At 39.3% G+C, this 14,785-nt stretch overlaps 1 protein-coding gene across 4 annotated transcripts in view; it reads left to right on the top strand.

The window, feature by feature from the left end:
* Positions 1–14,785, top strand: part of UTRN (utrophin) — a 473,290-nt gene that overhangs the window by 213,065 nt on the left and 245,440 nt on the right. For all 4 annotated transcript variants that reach the window (XM_063097714.1, XM_063097711.1, XM_063097712.1 and 1 more), the window contains 3 exons: positions 1,385–1,460; positions 7,350–7,564; positions 9,852–9,969. In XM_063097714.1, coding sequence (XP_062953784.1) covers positions 1,385–1,460; positions 7,350–7,564; positions 9,852–9,969 — 409 coding nt within the window. The remainder of the gene's footprint in view (positions 1–1,384; positions 1,461–7,349; positions 7,565–9,851; positions 9,970–14,785) is intronic.

Here is a 14,785-nt window from a genome sequence, read left to right on the forward strand (position 1 = left end):
TCCTGATGTTGCACATGACTTTTCAAACATGTATGTTTATTTTTATCGATTTTATTCATGCAATGTATATTTACTACATTTTAGTGGAATGTAATGGCATGTGACTGCAACTATGATTAAGGTGGGGTCTTTTCCCAAATATTATTACTTTTTTTCAGTTGAAAGACTTAAAGGTAGATGAAGTCATAGATTCTTTTCATTTTGGCCTGATACATACCTTGTTAGAGTATGAGATCTTTGTGGGAGGCTGAATGGATATGTCTCTGCCTTTGGTTTGGATGGATCCCATATCAGTCATTTCCTCTCCTCTTGATCCTCTTAAAATGGCAGCCATTGTCCTGTATCTGATGATGCAGGTGCTTCGCTGATCTAGCCTCTGATGGAGAATTACTGCTTTGATGAGTCACTGTTACTGACACATCTACATCTCTGGCCTGGGTCTCTCACTATACTCTAGACTTGCTTATACAACTACTTTCTGAACATCTCTGCTCGGATGTCTAATAGGCATCTCAAACTAACATACAAAATTGAACTCATGATACCCACCTGAGCCTTCATGTACGTCTCTCACCTCAGTTAATGGCAATTAACTCAGTTAATAATCCTTATTATTGCTTAGGTCAGAAACCTTGCAAAATTTACTACTGTGAGAGTAGTGGGCAGCTATTGGTGGATTTTAAGCAGAGGAAAATTTTTTTTTGTTTTTTTTGTTTTGAAAGATTATTGTAGCTGCTCTAAAGAAATGGATGGAGTGATCCTAAGAATTGATCCTAAGAAATGAAAGATTAGTTAGAATCTTTAGAAAAGTTTACGAAGGGGTGCAGGGAAGACAGAGATGATGAATTCAGATTTGGACATGGCTGAGTATCCAGATGAAAGAGAGAGCTGGACAGAAGATATGTTTTTGGGAGTCCTCAGTCTCTCAAAACTTTATATGGTAAATGATACCATTGGAAACCAAGACTCAAGGAGAGAGTCCAGGAGGAAGGTTAGGAAGACCAAAAATCCTGCCCTGCAGAATTGTTGGTGTTGATGGATGAGCAGAGGAAAATGAGCTAGCTGGTGAAGGAAATGCCGAAGAGCCAGTTGGAGAGGCAGGAGGAAGCCGGCACTGTAGCGTGTTAGGAGAATTCCAGGGAGGGTGCGTGGGCAGCATTACATGGCGCGAAGGGGTCAGGGCAGCTACGGACTGGTTGGTTCTTCATAGGAATGTCAGGGGGAGGGGGCTGAAGCAAGATTGCAGCAGATAGTGATGAAGGTGGAGACAGAGGCTTCGGTGTTAAAGGGAAGAAAAGCGGCAGAGCTGTCATTTAGAATAACATCTCTTTTTTGAAAATATAATCTTTAAATTTATATCTTTCTGTGTGACCTGATGCTATAGATATGCAGAGAAGTGCCAAGCACACTGAAGGAGCACATCCAGGAGCCCTGTTCCGTCTCACAGACAAGGATTGCTGGTAAGATACAGTTTATTCCTTAACAAAATTTTTTTATCTATATAAAATTTTACGATATGAGCATCATATATGAATTAGAAAGACTTATTTAAAAACATCATACAATTGTGATTTATGATTTCACTTTCAATTATTTGAAATGGAATCTTTAAACCCAAGACGTATTTGGCTGCTCAGTGTGGTCAGGGCATTAGCTCTCGTGGTAGCTGGTATTTCCTTTCCCTGGAGTGGCACCTGGACAGCCACAGGTCCTGCCGAAGGGGAGGGGAAGCCTAGGTGGGAGAACAGGGGCTAGTTTTCTGGGTACGTGTAGCTTTGCAGGAAGCCAGCTGTAACCTGCTGCGTTCACATGTGCTTGGTGCGCGTCATTAGGCCCTCACCATGGCTGAAAGCAAAGCGTTTAGATATCCTTGGAAGCAGCTGGGAGGTGAGGATTTAGAAGAGTTCTCCGTCCCGGGGAAGCTGTGTCCTGACAAAGAGTGCTCACTAGAAGTGGAGAAAAGAGTATCTTCTCACTATTTCTCACTATTTATTTCCTTCCCTCTGTTCAGATTAGATCACAGGCTACTGCACCGTAGCCACTGTCACCACCGCCTTGCGAGTCCTCTGCACCACCTTGCCCTGCTCTCCCTCTGTTGAGTGACCCTGCCAAACCCCAAAAGTGGTCACCTCTTAACTGTCCACTTGATCTGTGCCAGCTACCACTGCTGATTGCTCCTCCTTCCTCTTCCTCCTCCTCCTCCTCCTCTTCCTCCTTTTCCACCTCTTTCTCTTCATCCTTTTATTTCTTTTCTTCCTCTTCTTTTTCTTCTCCTCCCCCCCCTCAGGAGTTTGAAAAAGTGACAAGTGACAAAGTTTTTGTCTTTTTTGAGATTGTAAGCTTATTGAGGGCTATGCTCATGTTCTGTATTACTTGTATTTCCCGGTACCTTGGACAAGACATACCTGGGGCCTGATCGGTTTTCTTGATTAATATCCAAAACACTTGAATTGACTTTTGGGTACTGCTGCTTTACCAATACAAGGTCACTCCATAACCATAAGGAAAGAATTTGATTCATTTTATAAAATAGTAATGGGCTATTTTACTTTTTAAAAAACATTATTATGACAAAGGAGCAGGGAAAATTTAAAACATATTTAGAAGCATAAAGAGCTGACTGAAAAATGACACCTGCCATTAAGTGGGCAGTTCACTCATAACAAGATAGCCGTCCCTGAAACAGTTGTGAGACCTGAAGCTAATCTCAGTGTGCCCCGCTCTTCCTACACCATGCTTTAATTTCGTTTTTTCTTCTTTTTAAATTATACTGAGAAAACAGAACGAACCGTTTTGAAGTGAACAGTTCAGTGGCCTGTGGCACATTCACGATGTTGTCCAACCACCAGCTCCATCTAGTTCCAAGATATTTCCATCACTCCAAAGTAAAACCTCTTCCTCCTTAAGCAATTTCTTTTTTTTTTTTTTTTTTTTTTTTGTCGTTTTTTCGTGACTGGCACTCAGCCAGTGAGTGCACCGGTCAGTCCTATATAGGATCCGAACCCGCGGCGGGAGGGTTGCCGCGCTCCCAGCGCAGCACTCTACCAGGTGCGCCACGGGCTCGGCCCCCTCCTTGAGCAATTTCTAAACATTTCCTTCTACTCCGAGGCCCTGGCAGCCGCCAATCTGCATTCCGTCTCCAGGGTTTATGCATTCTAGATCATTTCACATAAACGGATCCCACGGTGCTTCCTTCCCTCAGCACGTGTTTTGAGGTTTCCCCACGCCGGCTCTTGCTGACTATATTCATTTCAAAGCTGTGACTCAGGTGGGGGTTCCTCACTAGCTGACAATCCTGCAGTCCTTGCTTTTGGGTACTCCTTGCTACCCATTTCTCAACTAGTGACCTCATCTCATATGTAAAATAAAAAATACCCTTTTTCAGACAAGATATTCTTTATTCCCACCTCCCCACAGAATCCACCCACCCGCCTGCCTCTATAGCCACATGCTCCATGTACTTCTTTGTGTTCAGAGGAAGAGTTCTCTCTCTGCCTTTCTAAGACCGACTCCTCCACTGTGCTTTAGATCACATCTCCTCTTAACATTTTACTTAGCCCTTTCGCCCCTTCTCTGCTGGATCATTGTTATTGCCATACATTTTGATGCATATAGCTCTAGTTTACTCATTTAAACTAGTGTATAGTTTTCCATCGCATGGATATACTGCAGTCCTCAGTGCTCTTCTCCAGTTATGCTCAGTGCTGTAACTTCAGACACTAAACTTCAGATGATGCAGCCTGTTTTTAGGACTATAAACTTGGGGTCATCCCAGCTCTTCTCAGGATTTCGTATCCAATCCATCAGTCAGATGTGTCAGTTCCGTTCACTGTCCCAACCACTGCTCTGGTCTTGTACACCCTCGTCTTTCATCTGGGTTATTGGAATATTCTCCTAACTCACACCATCCTGATTCTGTTCTTGCCTTAACCCCCCCTCCATAATCAATTCTTCTGATAGCAGCTAGAGTGATGCTTTATAAACATAAGTTCGACTCTGTCCCTCCTTTGCTCACAATCTTCTAATCACTTACATTCACGTAAGTGAGTCCAAAGTCTTCCATGGCCCGGAAGACCATGTACAAGCTGCCGGCTGCTCATCTCTCTAACTGTGTGTGTTACCCTCCACTTTGTTCATTCTGCTTCACACACCACTGGTCTTGCATTTCGAAACATGCCAAGAACATTTTCGTTTCTGCCCTTTGTGCCTGCTGTTCCTTCTCTTCTTTCCCACTTGTCCTCCCCTCGGACAGCTGTGTGTTTCACACACTCGCCTCACTCAGTTTTCTCTGCACATGTCCCCTTCTCGGATTGGCCTTTCCTGCCCGCCGTATCTCAGGTGCATCCTGTCTCCTCTGTCTTCTTGCAGTGGTTTTATTCTGCAGCACGTATCCATCTCCCCTGCTGCAGGACAGCTCCATGAGGGCAGGTGCTTGGTCTTGCACACTCCCAAACCCACAGCATCTAGAACTGTGCCTTGCACGTAGTAGGTTCTTAATAGGTGCTTGATGAATTGAAGCAATGATTTTTTTAAACTACAGAGAGAGCTGCAGTGAAGATTGGGCAGAATGATGCATGAAGTATTCTGTAGGGTCTATACCTGGTAGTGGGACGCTGAAATGGAGGACTTGGGTGTTTTCTGCTGCACTAGCTGTTGCTTGAGCACTGTCTAGACCACTTGTTCTGGTTCACACTCCCACCAGCTGGGTGTGAGGGTTCTCGTTGCTGTACATTGTTACCAGCACCCGAACATTTTGTTCTTAAGACCCATTTATCCTTTAAAAGATTTTGGGGGAACCCCAAAGAGCCTTTGGTTATGTAAGTTATATCTATCATTATTTACCTAATTAGACATATATTTCAAAATTATTTGTTTAAAAATAACAATAATAAATCCATGATATGTTAACAAAAATATGTAACATTAACATAAGAGACTGTATTTTCCAAGATAAACAAAATATTAGACAAGTAACATTGCTTTATATTTTTCAAAATGTCTTAAATTTTCAAGATGTCTTGATAGAACACATTCTGCTTCGAACACACTGGTCTTCTTGCATTTCCAAACATGTCTTAAATTCTCATATCTGCTTCTGCATTTGTCTGTTGTGATATCACTTGTCGTGTAGCCTTGGGTAAAACACCTCTGTGCACTTAGGAGAGAATGAGTGTGAAAAGGCAAATAATTTATTATGATGATGATAATAGTTTAGGCTTCTAGACCCCTTGGAAGGATCTCTAGGAACCCAGAGCTTCCCAGATGTCACTTTGCCAACTTTTGACCTGCATACATAGGGTATTTCATTTTAATTTGTATTTTTTCAATTACTGGTGAGGTTGAACATTTTTTTCATATGTTTCCTCTTTTGTGGATTGTCTGTAATCATTTTTGGAATTTTAAGAAAAGTATTTTAGTTACTAATTCTTTTTATGGAATGTGTATTGCAAATACCTTCTTTCTAATCTTTTGAAAGCTTTTAAAATCTTTATTTATGGTGCTCTTTTCAGGATTCTTAAACATTAATGGTTTACTAATAGCTTGCTTTTTTTGTGTTTTGTTTCAGAGCTCCTTCAGTGCTGTGAAGTCATAAAGACATTCTTTTATATTTTTAACTAACAATTTTGGTTTTCATGTTTAGGTCCTTAATCTACCAAGAATTGATTTTCCTGCGGTTCATGTGAGGTCAAAATTTGTCCCATCATTTCCCCACTCCTGCCATGGGTCACCACCTGCCAGCATCGTTTATTTAATAGCAAATTCTCCCTTTTTAATCTGTAATGCAGTCTCTTTCAAGGTCAGGTGTCTCTTCTACCTGTGAGCTGTGGCTTTTCTTGGTCTTTTTGAGTTAATTAATCTTATCTGAGTAATACAACTAAATATTTGGTAGGGCATACCCTCTACCAAAATAAAAAGTTTTGACTGCGTTTGGCTTATTTCTCTTCCATGTTAATTTCACAACCAGAAAATTGAATCTATGACTTTGTCAAGTTTACACACAAACTTGTTGAGATTTCTGTTAGGATTGTATTGAATATACAGTTTGATTTCAGTCTCATCTCATACATCATATGCTAAGGTAGATGGATTTATCCTTAATTTAACTACTATTGTATCAAAGAAAAACAACAAGCAATTTTTCCTCATTAGAAAACAAACAAAAAACCAGACAAAGAAGCAAAGGGGAAAAAAGTATCAATTCTTTGGAGAAGACAAAAATTTCTAATTTTGAAAGTCCTGGAAAAACAATCCCCCCAGAAAGATTTATGGATTTTATCACCTTGAGTTTGTTAATGTCTATAAATTACAAAGAACAAAACCCATGCATTTAGAAAAACCCCGGATGGGACCTGTGTTTTCAACAATATGGGAAGAGTTCATCTTTTCTGTATAAAGAGTTCATCCAAATTGTTAAGGAAACAGATAAAAAATACAGACAGTTATAAATTATACCATAATTGGTTAGCAAGCATGAAATATATTTACCTTTGCTAGTTATCAAAAAATCACTGAACAAAAACCATGGTGAAAGATGTGTGTTTATCCACTGAGATAGAATATTGTTGGTATGGATGCAGGTTGTTTATCAGTTCCTCATGCTGCTGTTGGGAATCAAAATTTCCAACTTTTAAGGAAACAATTTGGCAATGGGGTTTAGTTAAATACATACATTTAGTCATATTTTCTGACCCAGTAATTCTACTTTGGAAAATCTATACTAAGTGGTAATAGAAATGTGCAAAATACTCTGTTAAGAAGATATTCCTTGCAAGTTCTTTTTTAAAATAAAATTTCAGAAGCAGTCTAAATATTCAGCTGAATGAAAAGGGTTAAATAGAAGTTAGTGAAGATGTGTAGATTATTACATAGGTATTCACAATGATGTTTATTAAGAATAAGAAATGCTCATATTATAGAGTTAAATGAAAAAAGAATAGAAAATTATGAAGAAATTGGATTTATAATTAAAGCAAAAACATCTTGACTAAATAAAATAGTACTCCTAATTTTCTCATGGTTGGTGTGCTTTTTCTTTTCTTTTCTTTCAGTATCAGTGTTGATTATATCTGATTTATTGCTGGCCTAGAATCTTGTGAGACTATCTGTGTAGTTGGCTTGATGGCTACCAAAGACATATTACAGGCAATACCATAGCTATTTTAGTATGAAAAAATAAAAACCTCTTAAGATGTTTTTTACTTAAACTAAATTTTACTTAAATATACTTAAATTTGTCACTATTACCCCACCATGATCAAAATATCCTGTTGATTTATTCCTGTCGATGTAAAAAAAAAAAAAAAAAAAAAAAAAAATCCTGTTCATGTATTTGCTACGTTTAATTTCAGCTCATCCTAGTGTCCAAAAGGTGGCGCTAGTACCATCTACGTCAGATATTCCTGTTCCGTCTCATCGTGCTTCGGAAATTTCAATTCCTGCTGATCTGGACAAAACTATAACAGAACTAGCTGACTGGCTGGTATTGATCGACCAGATGCTGAAGTCCAACATTGTCACTGTCGGGGATGTAGAAGAGATCAATAAGACAGTTTCCCGAATGAAAGTAGGTGCACAGTGTAAAGACTTGTCTTGGAAGCACCACACCACAGAGACAGACACGATCTCTTGGGATCCCCTTTGTTTATCCTAAACTATGAGAGAATGAGGTTTAAACGTTTTTTGTCTATCAAGCAGCCATCCAGGCTAACTCCAAAGCGTAAAGCTTTCCTTGCATTTGTACTGTTAGGATAAGATCAGGTGCATGCAAGCTAGTGTTACATTTAATGCCTAGTGTTATCTAGGATAATTTTCTAAAGCACCTTTTCAACTTATATTTCATAATGAGCTAGTTTAATTTCTGACTTTAGAAGTGAGATTCTCCTGACTATAATTTTATTACTATACATATCCTATCTATTATCAATTTGTAAAGTTTCCCCCCATATTTAGTGGGTACTAGGTTCTGGCCTGTGGGTTGTGTAGAGATATTTCAAAGAATATACCAGATAGAAATTGGGAATGTACAATAAAATAAAAATAACAGCTTTTGATAACTTTTATTAAGTGCTTATTGGGTGCTGAGCATTTTTCTAAGTTTTTGTTTGTTTTGTATGTATTATCTCACTTCCTTCTTCAACAATCTTGTGAGGTAGGTAGAAGCCACCTGTTAGGGGAGGCAGGATGAGGAAGGAGATTTCTTCTGCAGTGGTAGAAGGCAGACTATGTGGGTGTATTAGTACGTTTCTGTTGCTTATACCAAAATACATGGAACTGGGTGACTTATAAAGAAAACAAAATTTATTGCTTACAGTTTCTGAGGCTAGGAAGTCCAAAGTCCAGGGAACACATCTGGTGAAGGTCTTAGTGGTAGTGACAGTGACCCAGGGATCTCACATTGCAAGATGGTAGAAGCAGAGAGAGAATAGAGAGAGAGAGAGGGGAGGTGACAGGGTCCTATAAAAAACCAGCTCTCATGGGAACTAATAGAGTGAAAACTCACTCACTACCCCCAACCCCAGGGAGAGCATTAATGCATTCATGAGGATCGGCCCCCCCTAACTCAAACAGCTCCCAACACTGCCACATTGGGGATCAGATTTCCATATGAGTTTTGGGGGGAGAACATACCCAAAGTCCATCAGTAGGATTTTGATAAAATGATAAAGTCTGGAGATAAAGCAATGCTATTCCTGGCTTTGGGACTAGAGAAATACAGTAGGAAGTAAGGCAGGAAAGGCTGCTCAAGTTCACTTTGTGAAAGAGCTGGTAGGCTGGGCAAAGCGCTTTGGACTTTAACTCTGTAGGCAGCTGGAAAGCATCTTTCCCCTCATTTCTTTATCTTTTTAAAACTGTGGCTGGGAACTGATGATAACACTGCTGTGCTTTAGTAAGAAGACTAGGATGAACTGGAGGCGAGAGATGCTTGAATCAAGGAAAAGAGCTTTTTTGAGTGGCTAAGGTGATGCTATTGCAATTAGTGGAAACAAGGAATAGAAGAAATGGAGTGTGGATGAGGGTTTGAGTGATTTAGTTTGGGATACGTTGTATTGTGGGATCCTTATGTCATTTAGAAGGAGGTGATCAGCAAGCATTGAAAAGTGCTCTGGGATTCAGCATTGGAGGTTGTGAGTTAGCAATAATATTTGACACTACAGGAGTAACTTCAGTTTACAAAATCAGTGAATTCATAATTAGCAAAGTTTGGGAGAGAATCATTTGCCACACCATTCGTAATTGTTGTAGATTATGTCTTCTAATCTTTATGCTTATTAGTTCTATCCTTAAAACACACTGTTTTTCTGAAATTGTTAACTTTCTTCCATATTTATTAGTACTAAAAGGCACAAACTAGAGCAACAGTTTTTATGTCTAAGATGATTTAATTTGCAGTTACTACAGTGAGCTCTTTTCTAATATGTCACCCCCATCCCTATAGGTGACATTAGTTTGTGTTCATATCTGACGTAGAACAGATATGCCAGGCATCAGCAGCAGCAGTAAATGCTAATGTTTTCAGAGCATATTTTAGTTTTCTAAGGGATTTTAATTTACTGTCCTCAGATGTGATATAACTGAGCTGTCAGTATTTTATTATTTCTTTTTGAGAAAACTAAAACACAGACAAGTAAAGTACCTTCCCTGGTGACCCAGATGAGAAATGGAAGAGCTGAGATTTGAACCCTGGACCTCTGACTCCATATCATGCTCCCTTTCTTTGCCACGTCACTGATGGCTCACTGTCCCTTAGAGGAGGAAAACACCACCACCAACCTTGACGTTGGCAGATCAGTTTTGATTAATATTCTTGTCTCATGGCTTATTAACATCTTAATAATGATTTCTCTTAACAGATCACAAAGGCTGACTTAGAACAGCGCCATCCTCAGCTTGATTATGTTTTTACATTGGCACAGAATTTGAAAAATAAAGCTTCCAGTTCAGATGTGAGAACAGCAATTACAGAAAAATGTAAGTGTTTTTGAAAAAAATTATATAACATCATCCACTGTCCCTGAAAATGTTCACACACACATACAGACACATACCCACACATTTTCAAAAGATTATTTAGCTAGAAATTAATATTGTTTAATATTAGACACTCTTTATGAGGAAACATAGCTTTCCCTTATTTCTTAGTTTTTGCAAACATTGTCATAATTCCCTTATGAATTCCTTAAAGTAGGAATGTCATTATTTTTAAGTAATTACTTACACATTGGGGTTTTCTCTCTTAAGTTAGGATTTCTTTGAAAGGAATCAAAACAAAAGTTAGAGAGACCCATAGGAGTGCAAATCCATTCTCCCATTATACGTCATTCACCAAAACCAGGTCTTACCATGTCTTTTATTTTTATTTATTTATTTATTTATTTATTTATTTATTTATTTATTTATTTATTTATTTATTTATTTATTTATTATTCGTTTATTCATTTATTCATTTGTTTATTTATATTGAACATAATTGATTATATATATTTTTGGGATTCAGTGTCAACATATGTTGATCAAATCAATATTACTAGTGCTTATACTGTTACAAGTTGTACTTGTTCTTTATGCCCCTTGTCCAATCTCTCCCTTTCTCCTTCTCCCTCCCCACTCCCACCACTGATAACCCTACATTTCTTCTCTCCTTCTGAAGGAGTAATGGTCACTCTGTTGATTTGTTGCCTAGATGATCTGCCCAATGCTGAGAAGTGTGTTCAGGTCCCCCAATATTATCCTAGAGCAGATGCTTCCTCTGTCACTCTGAAATGGGCTTTGTGGAGAGAGACATCCTCTTCTTTACTTTATCTCTGCCGGTGACTCTCCTTGTGTCAATGCACTCCAGTGGCTGGTGGACCATCTGTGTGGTGGTTGTGACATCTAGCCACTTTCACAGTAGCCGTGGTTACTGTGGTAGCTGTGGTGGGCCACCCACATAAAGGTGATGTTTTTGGAATGCTCATTGATGGAGCCCCGGGTCCCCGAGCAGGCCCTGAGGTGCTGGTGGTATGCCTGGTTGTGGGCTGGGGGTCTGGTCCCTGGCTCAGTGCCATGGGGTCCCGAGGTGCTCATGGTGTGGCTGGATATGGGCAGAGGGTCTGGTCCCTGACTCCATACCTCAGGTCCCCGGCAGGCTCTTAGGCACTGGTGGTGTGCCTGGGCCAGAACTAATTTTTTGTCCTTTGCTTACTTCTAAAAAGGGGGAACTTCCTGTGGGAACCAGTACTTGAGCTCTGTGGTTGAGCTAAAATGCTGCTTTGCTGCTGTTTCCCTAGGGAAACAGTCTTTTTGTGCAGCTCAGGGTTTAATGGTTGACCTTATAGGTACTTCTGGCTCTCCAGAGACCTGGTGCACTTGGGTTGTGTAGAAACTCTGATCTGGGCCTGAGTTTTTTCATCAAACTACACCCCATGCAATTCTATATTCCTGATCAGTCTCCTCTGAGTGGTCCTGCACTGATTGGGGTGCAGATTGTCTGTTCTTGCTGTGTCCCAGTGTTCTCCTGGTGGGCCCACCTCTTCCACCACCCTTGCTCCAAACACTTCCCATGGGACGGGCCATGCGCCGGTCACTTGCAATGACTCACCAGCCTCTGAATGGCTCCACCTTTTAAGCTGTTCTGGCTCCTTGCTCTTGTGTGGATCCATGGGAATCCTATTAGTGGTCTTGCTGTCCTGGGGGCCACCAAGGCCCTCTTCTCTCCTGCTGCCTCCAAGCAACTCCATCTGAAGGGCACAGCTGTGGCTTCTGCCACTCCTGCTCCATGTGCTCAGCAGTTCCAGCCTTAAAGTGGCTGTGGCTGGAAATGCTCCGAGCAGTTTTTTCTTTCTCTCATCATGGTTTCTCCCACCTTCATGAACTCTGAAGTTCTCTCCTCCTCTTCCCCTGAGCTCCAGGGACCCCAGCTTGGTTGTTGTTACATTTTTATAGTTGTAAATTGATTTGTGGGAGAGAGTGATGCTGGGGACCGTCTATTCCACCATCTCGACCAGATTTACCATGTCTTTTAACTCACCTCCCCAAAATTCTTTCCCCAAATATTTATCAAGCAACTACTATGTGTCGATGTGACTGGAACTAATTCAGAGAAACTTTAGTTACAAACAAAGTAAAACAAAACAAAAAATAAACATACAAACCAACAACAAACAAAACAAAACAAAAAATAAACATACAAACCAACAACAAACAAAGATTCCTGCTTGGAGTTTGCATTCTAGCTCAAAAGCACCTTTTAAATCTGCATGGCATACAAAGCAAAGTTCAAATTCTCAAGAGTGACATTTGGGGACTGTCACAATGTGCTTTCATCATCCCCCTCTCACTTCAGCCCTCAGCCCTTCTGTAAGTATTGTGTACTATGTATATTCTTTAAAACGTCATGACATTTTCTAGTCTCCTTACCTTCATTTGTGTTATTTTTTTCATCTTGGTCTTTCCCCCCAGGTGAAATTCTACTAGCAGCTAAAATGTCACCCCCTTTGTGATGTCTTTCCCACCTTTTCTAGTCCCTCGTGAACTGCATTTACTGTCTCTAGCTCCTGCTGTGGCCTTTTCCTCCATAACTTCATCAGAGATCTCATGGCTACTTTCATTCTCCCTACTTCACAGATTGTGAATATTTACCTTTCTGGCCCTCAGGCTTCCCACAGTGTCCATTACAAATTAGGTACTCAATAAATATGTGTAGCAGAATATAAACTGGAAGAATAAAATCTAATCCTTCTCAAGGGAAGAAAGTCACCTATTGCCCCTGTAAAAAGTGTGTTTTGATTTCAAAGTAAATGTTACAATGAGGTTTTTATAGGAAATGAGTTAGCGAAGAACTTTTAGTGTCTGACAATGTTGGCTTTTTTTTACTGAATAAGCCATTTTCCTCTTTTCTTCCTCCTTTGATTGATTGATTGATTGATTGATTGATGTGCCTATTATGGAACTCTGGAGTAGTTCTGTTTTTGGAAACTTCACATGGCTGGGGAGCTCCTCTGCCTTAGTGATACCACGCTATTTACAAAGACATCTTTATTTTCCTTTTTATAGCTGATGTTTTTCCCATCACCTCTCTGCTTGACCAAAACTTCTTTAAAGTTATTTACAAGACTTATTCTCTTGAATATATTGCCTTTCCCATTTAATGCCCTTTCTTTGTTTTCTCTCCGTTGTGTGTGTGTGTGTGTGTGTGTGTGTGTAGAGGCTGGGTAGTCATCATCATGACTCATTATATGAAAAATCCTTCTCAACTGTAGTACTCCCAATAGTAACCTATTTTTAGTACTTAATTCACAATGAATAGAATAATTCACTTATTTTCTATGATAAACCTGTGATATTTGTTTTCATGATGTCTTTAATTTTGTTAATTTGATATTAAAGGATTCTATTAGTAACAGAATTGGTCATAAGTACTTTACGTAACTTTTTAACTACATAGAAGATTATGATAAATTTGTCTTCTTTTCCTTAAGTTAAAAAAACTTAAGAAATTTATCTAAACTGTTAAACAAGGCAGCATAAAACAGATAATCTCATTAAATAATTTTTTAGAATTATGACACATAAGTATAATTTATAGCCTTCTGAAAAATCTTTAGCTGATAGCTTTTATGGTTTACTATAGCCCTATATTATCTGAAGAATTTTACTAAAATGTTTCATTATAACTCAGCTGGAATGTTATCTTGTACTGTATTAGTCCATTTTTGTTGTTTATAACAGAAGTACCTGAAACTGGGTAATTTACAAAGAAACAATATTTATTGCTTACAGTTTCAGAGGCTGGGAGGTCCAAAGTCCAGGGAACACATCTGGTGAGAGCCTTGTTGGTAGGTAGTGACTCTTCACAGCAAAGCAGGTGTCACATGGTGATGGCAGAAGCAAAGAGAGAGCTAACTCCTCACTTCTCCTTTTAAAGCCCTCAGAACCCTGCCCATGACCACCATTAAACCATCAATGGATTAGTCCATTTACTTGCCTCATGTTCCTCACAATCCAATCACCTCTTCAAGGCCCCACATTTCAATTACCATAATAGGAATTCCCGCCCTCTTAACACTGTCACAGTGGAGAACAAGCCTCCAAAATGTCAAACTTTGAGAGGCCACAGACCAATCCATAACGTGCAGTTTAGTTCTTCTTGAGCCTGGTACTTAACTATAGCTCTTTAGTTTGTCTGGCTTTCAAAGCACCTTCTAGCAGTTTGTTATCAATCTTCTACTGTCTTATTATCAATGAGTTGTTGCAGACATTGAAAGCTATTGTTTACTGGTACTTCAGTTCAAGTTCATGAGCTGCTCCTTAAAGATCATGAACTTCCCCTGAAGTAATTAATCAAGAGCTGAAGTTTCCTTAGATATCTCTTTCCTTAACTCCATTTTAAAAATAGAGAAAAGAGGGCAGGAGGAGAGAGGAGAGGAAAGATAGAGACAGAGGCAGAAACAGGAAGTGAGAATGAGAGAAAGATGTGTAGAAAGAAGTGATAATAAAAACGAGGATGGAAAAGGGCCAGTGTGGAATTTTTATGATGAAGAGCTGCTGGGTATATAAACTTGAGTATGTTTAGTGTTTCTCTTGAGCTTAAATATATAAAAACATTTCCTTGTAGAGAGGTTTCATGCTACAAGAAGGCAAATATGAAAAGTATTCTTAAACAATTTTGTTTTCTTTTAAAAGCAAGACTACCTTAGAGAATCTCCCTTGAGGGTAATAAGTGACTCTGTCTTGAAATTCTATCATAAAGTGCTGTTAAACTCTGTCTTCATCCAACCAGGTTCTGTAAATACAAAATTAAATAGCA

Source organism: Cynocephalus volans, chromosome 5 (assembly GCF_027409185.1).
Source record: "Cynocephalus volans isolate mCynVol1 chromosome 5, mCynVol1.pri, whole genome shotgun sequence".
In the NCBI taxonomy this organism is placed as follows: Eukaryota; Metazoa; Chordata; class Mammalia; order Dermoptera; family Cynocephalidae; genus Cynocephalus; species Cynocephalus volans.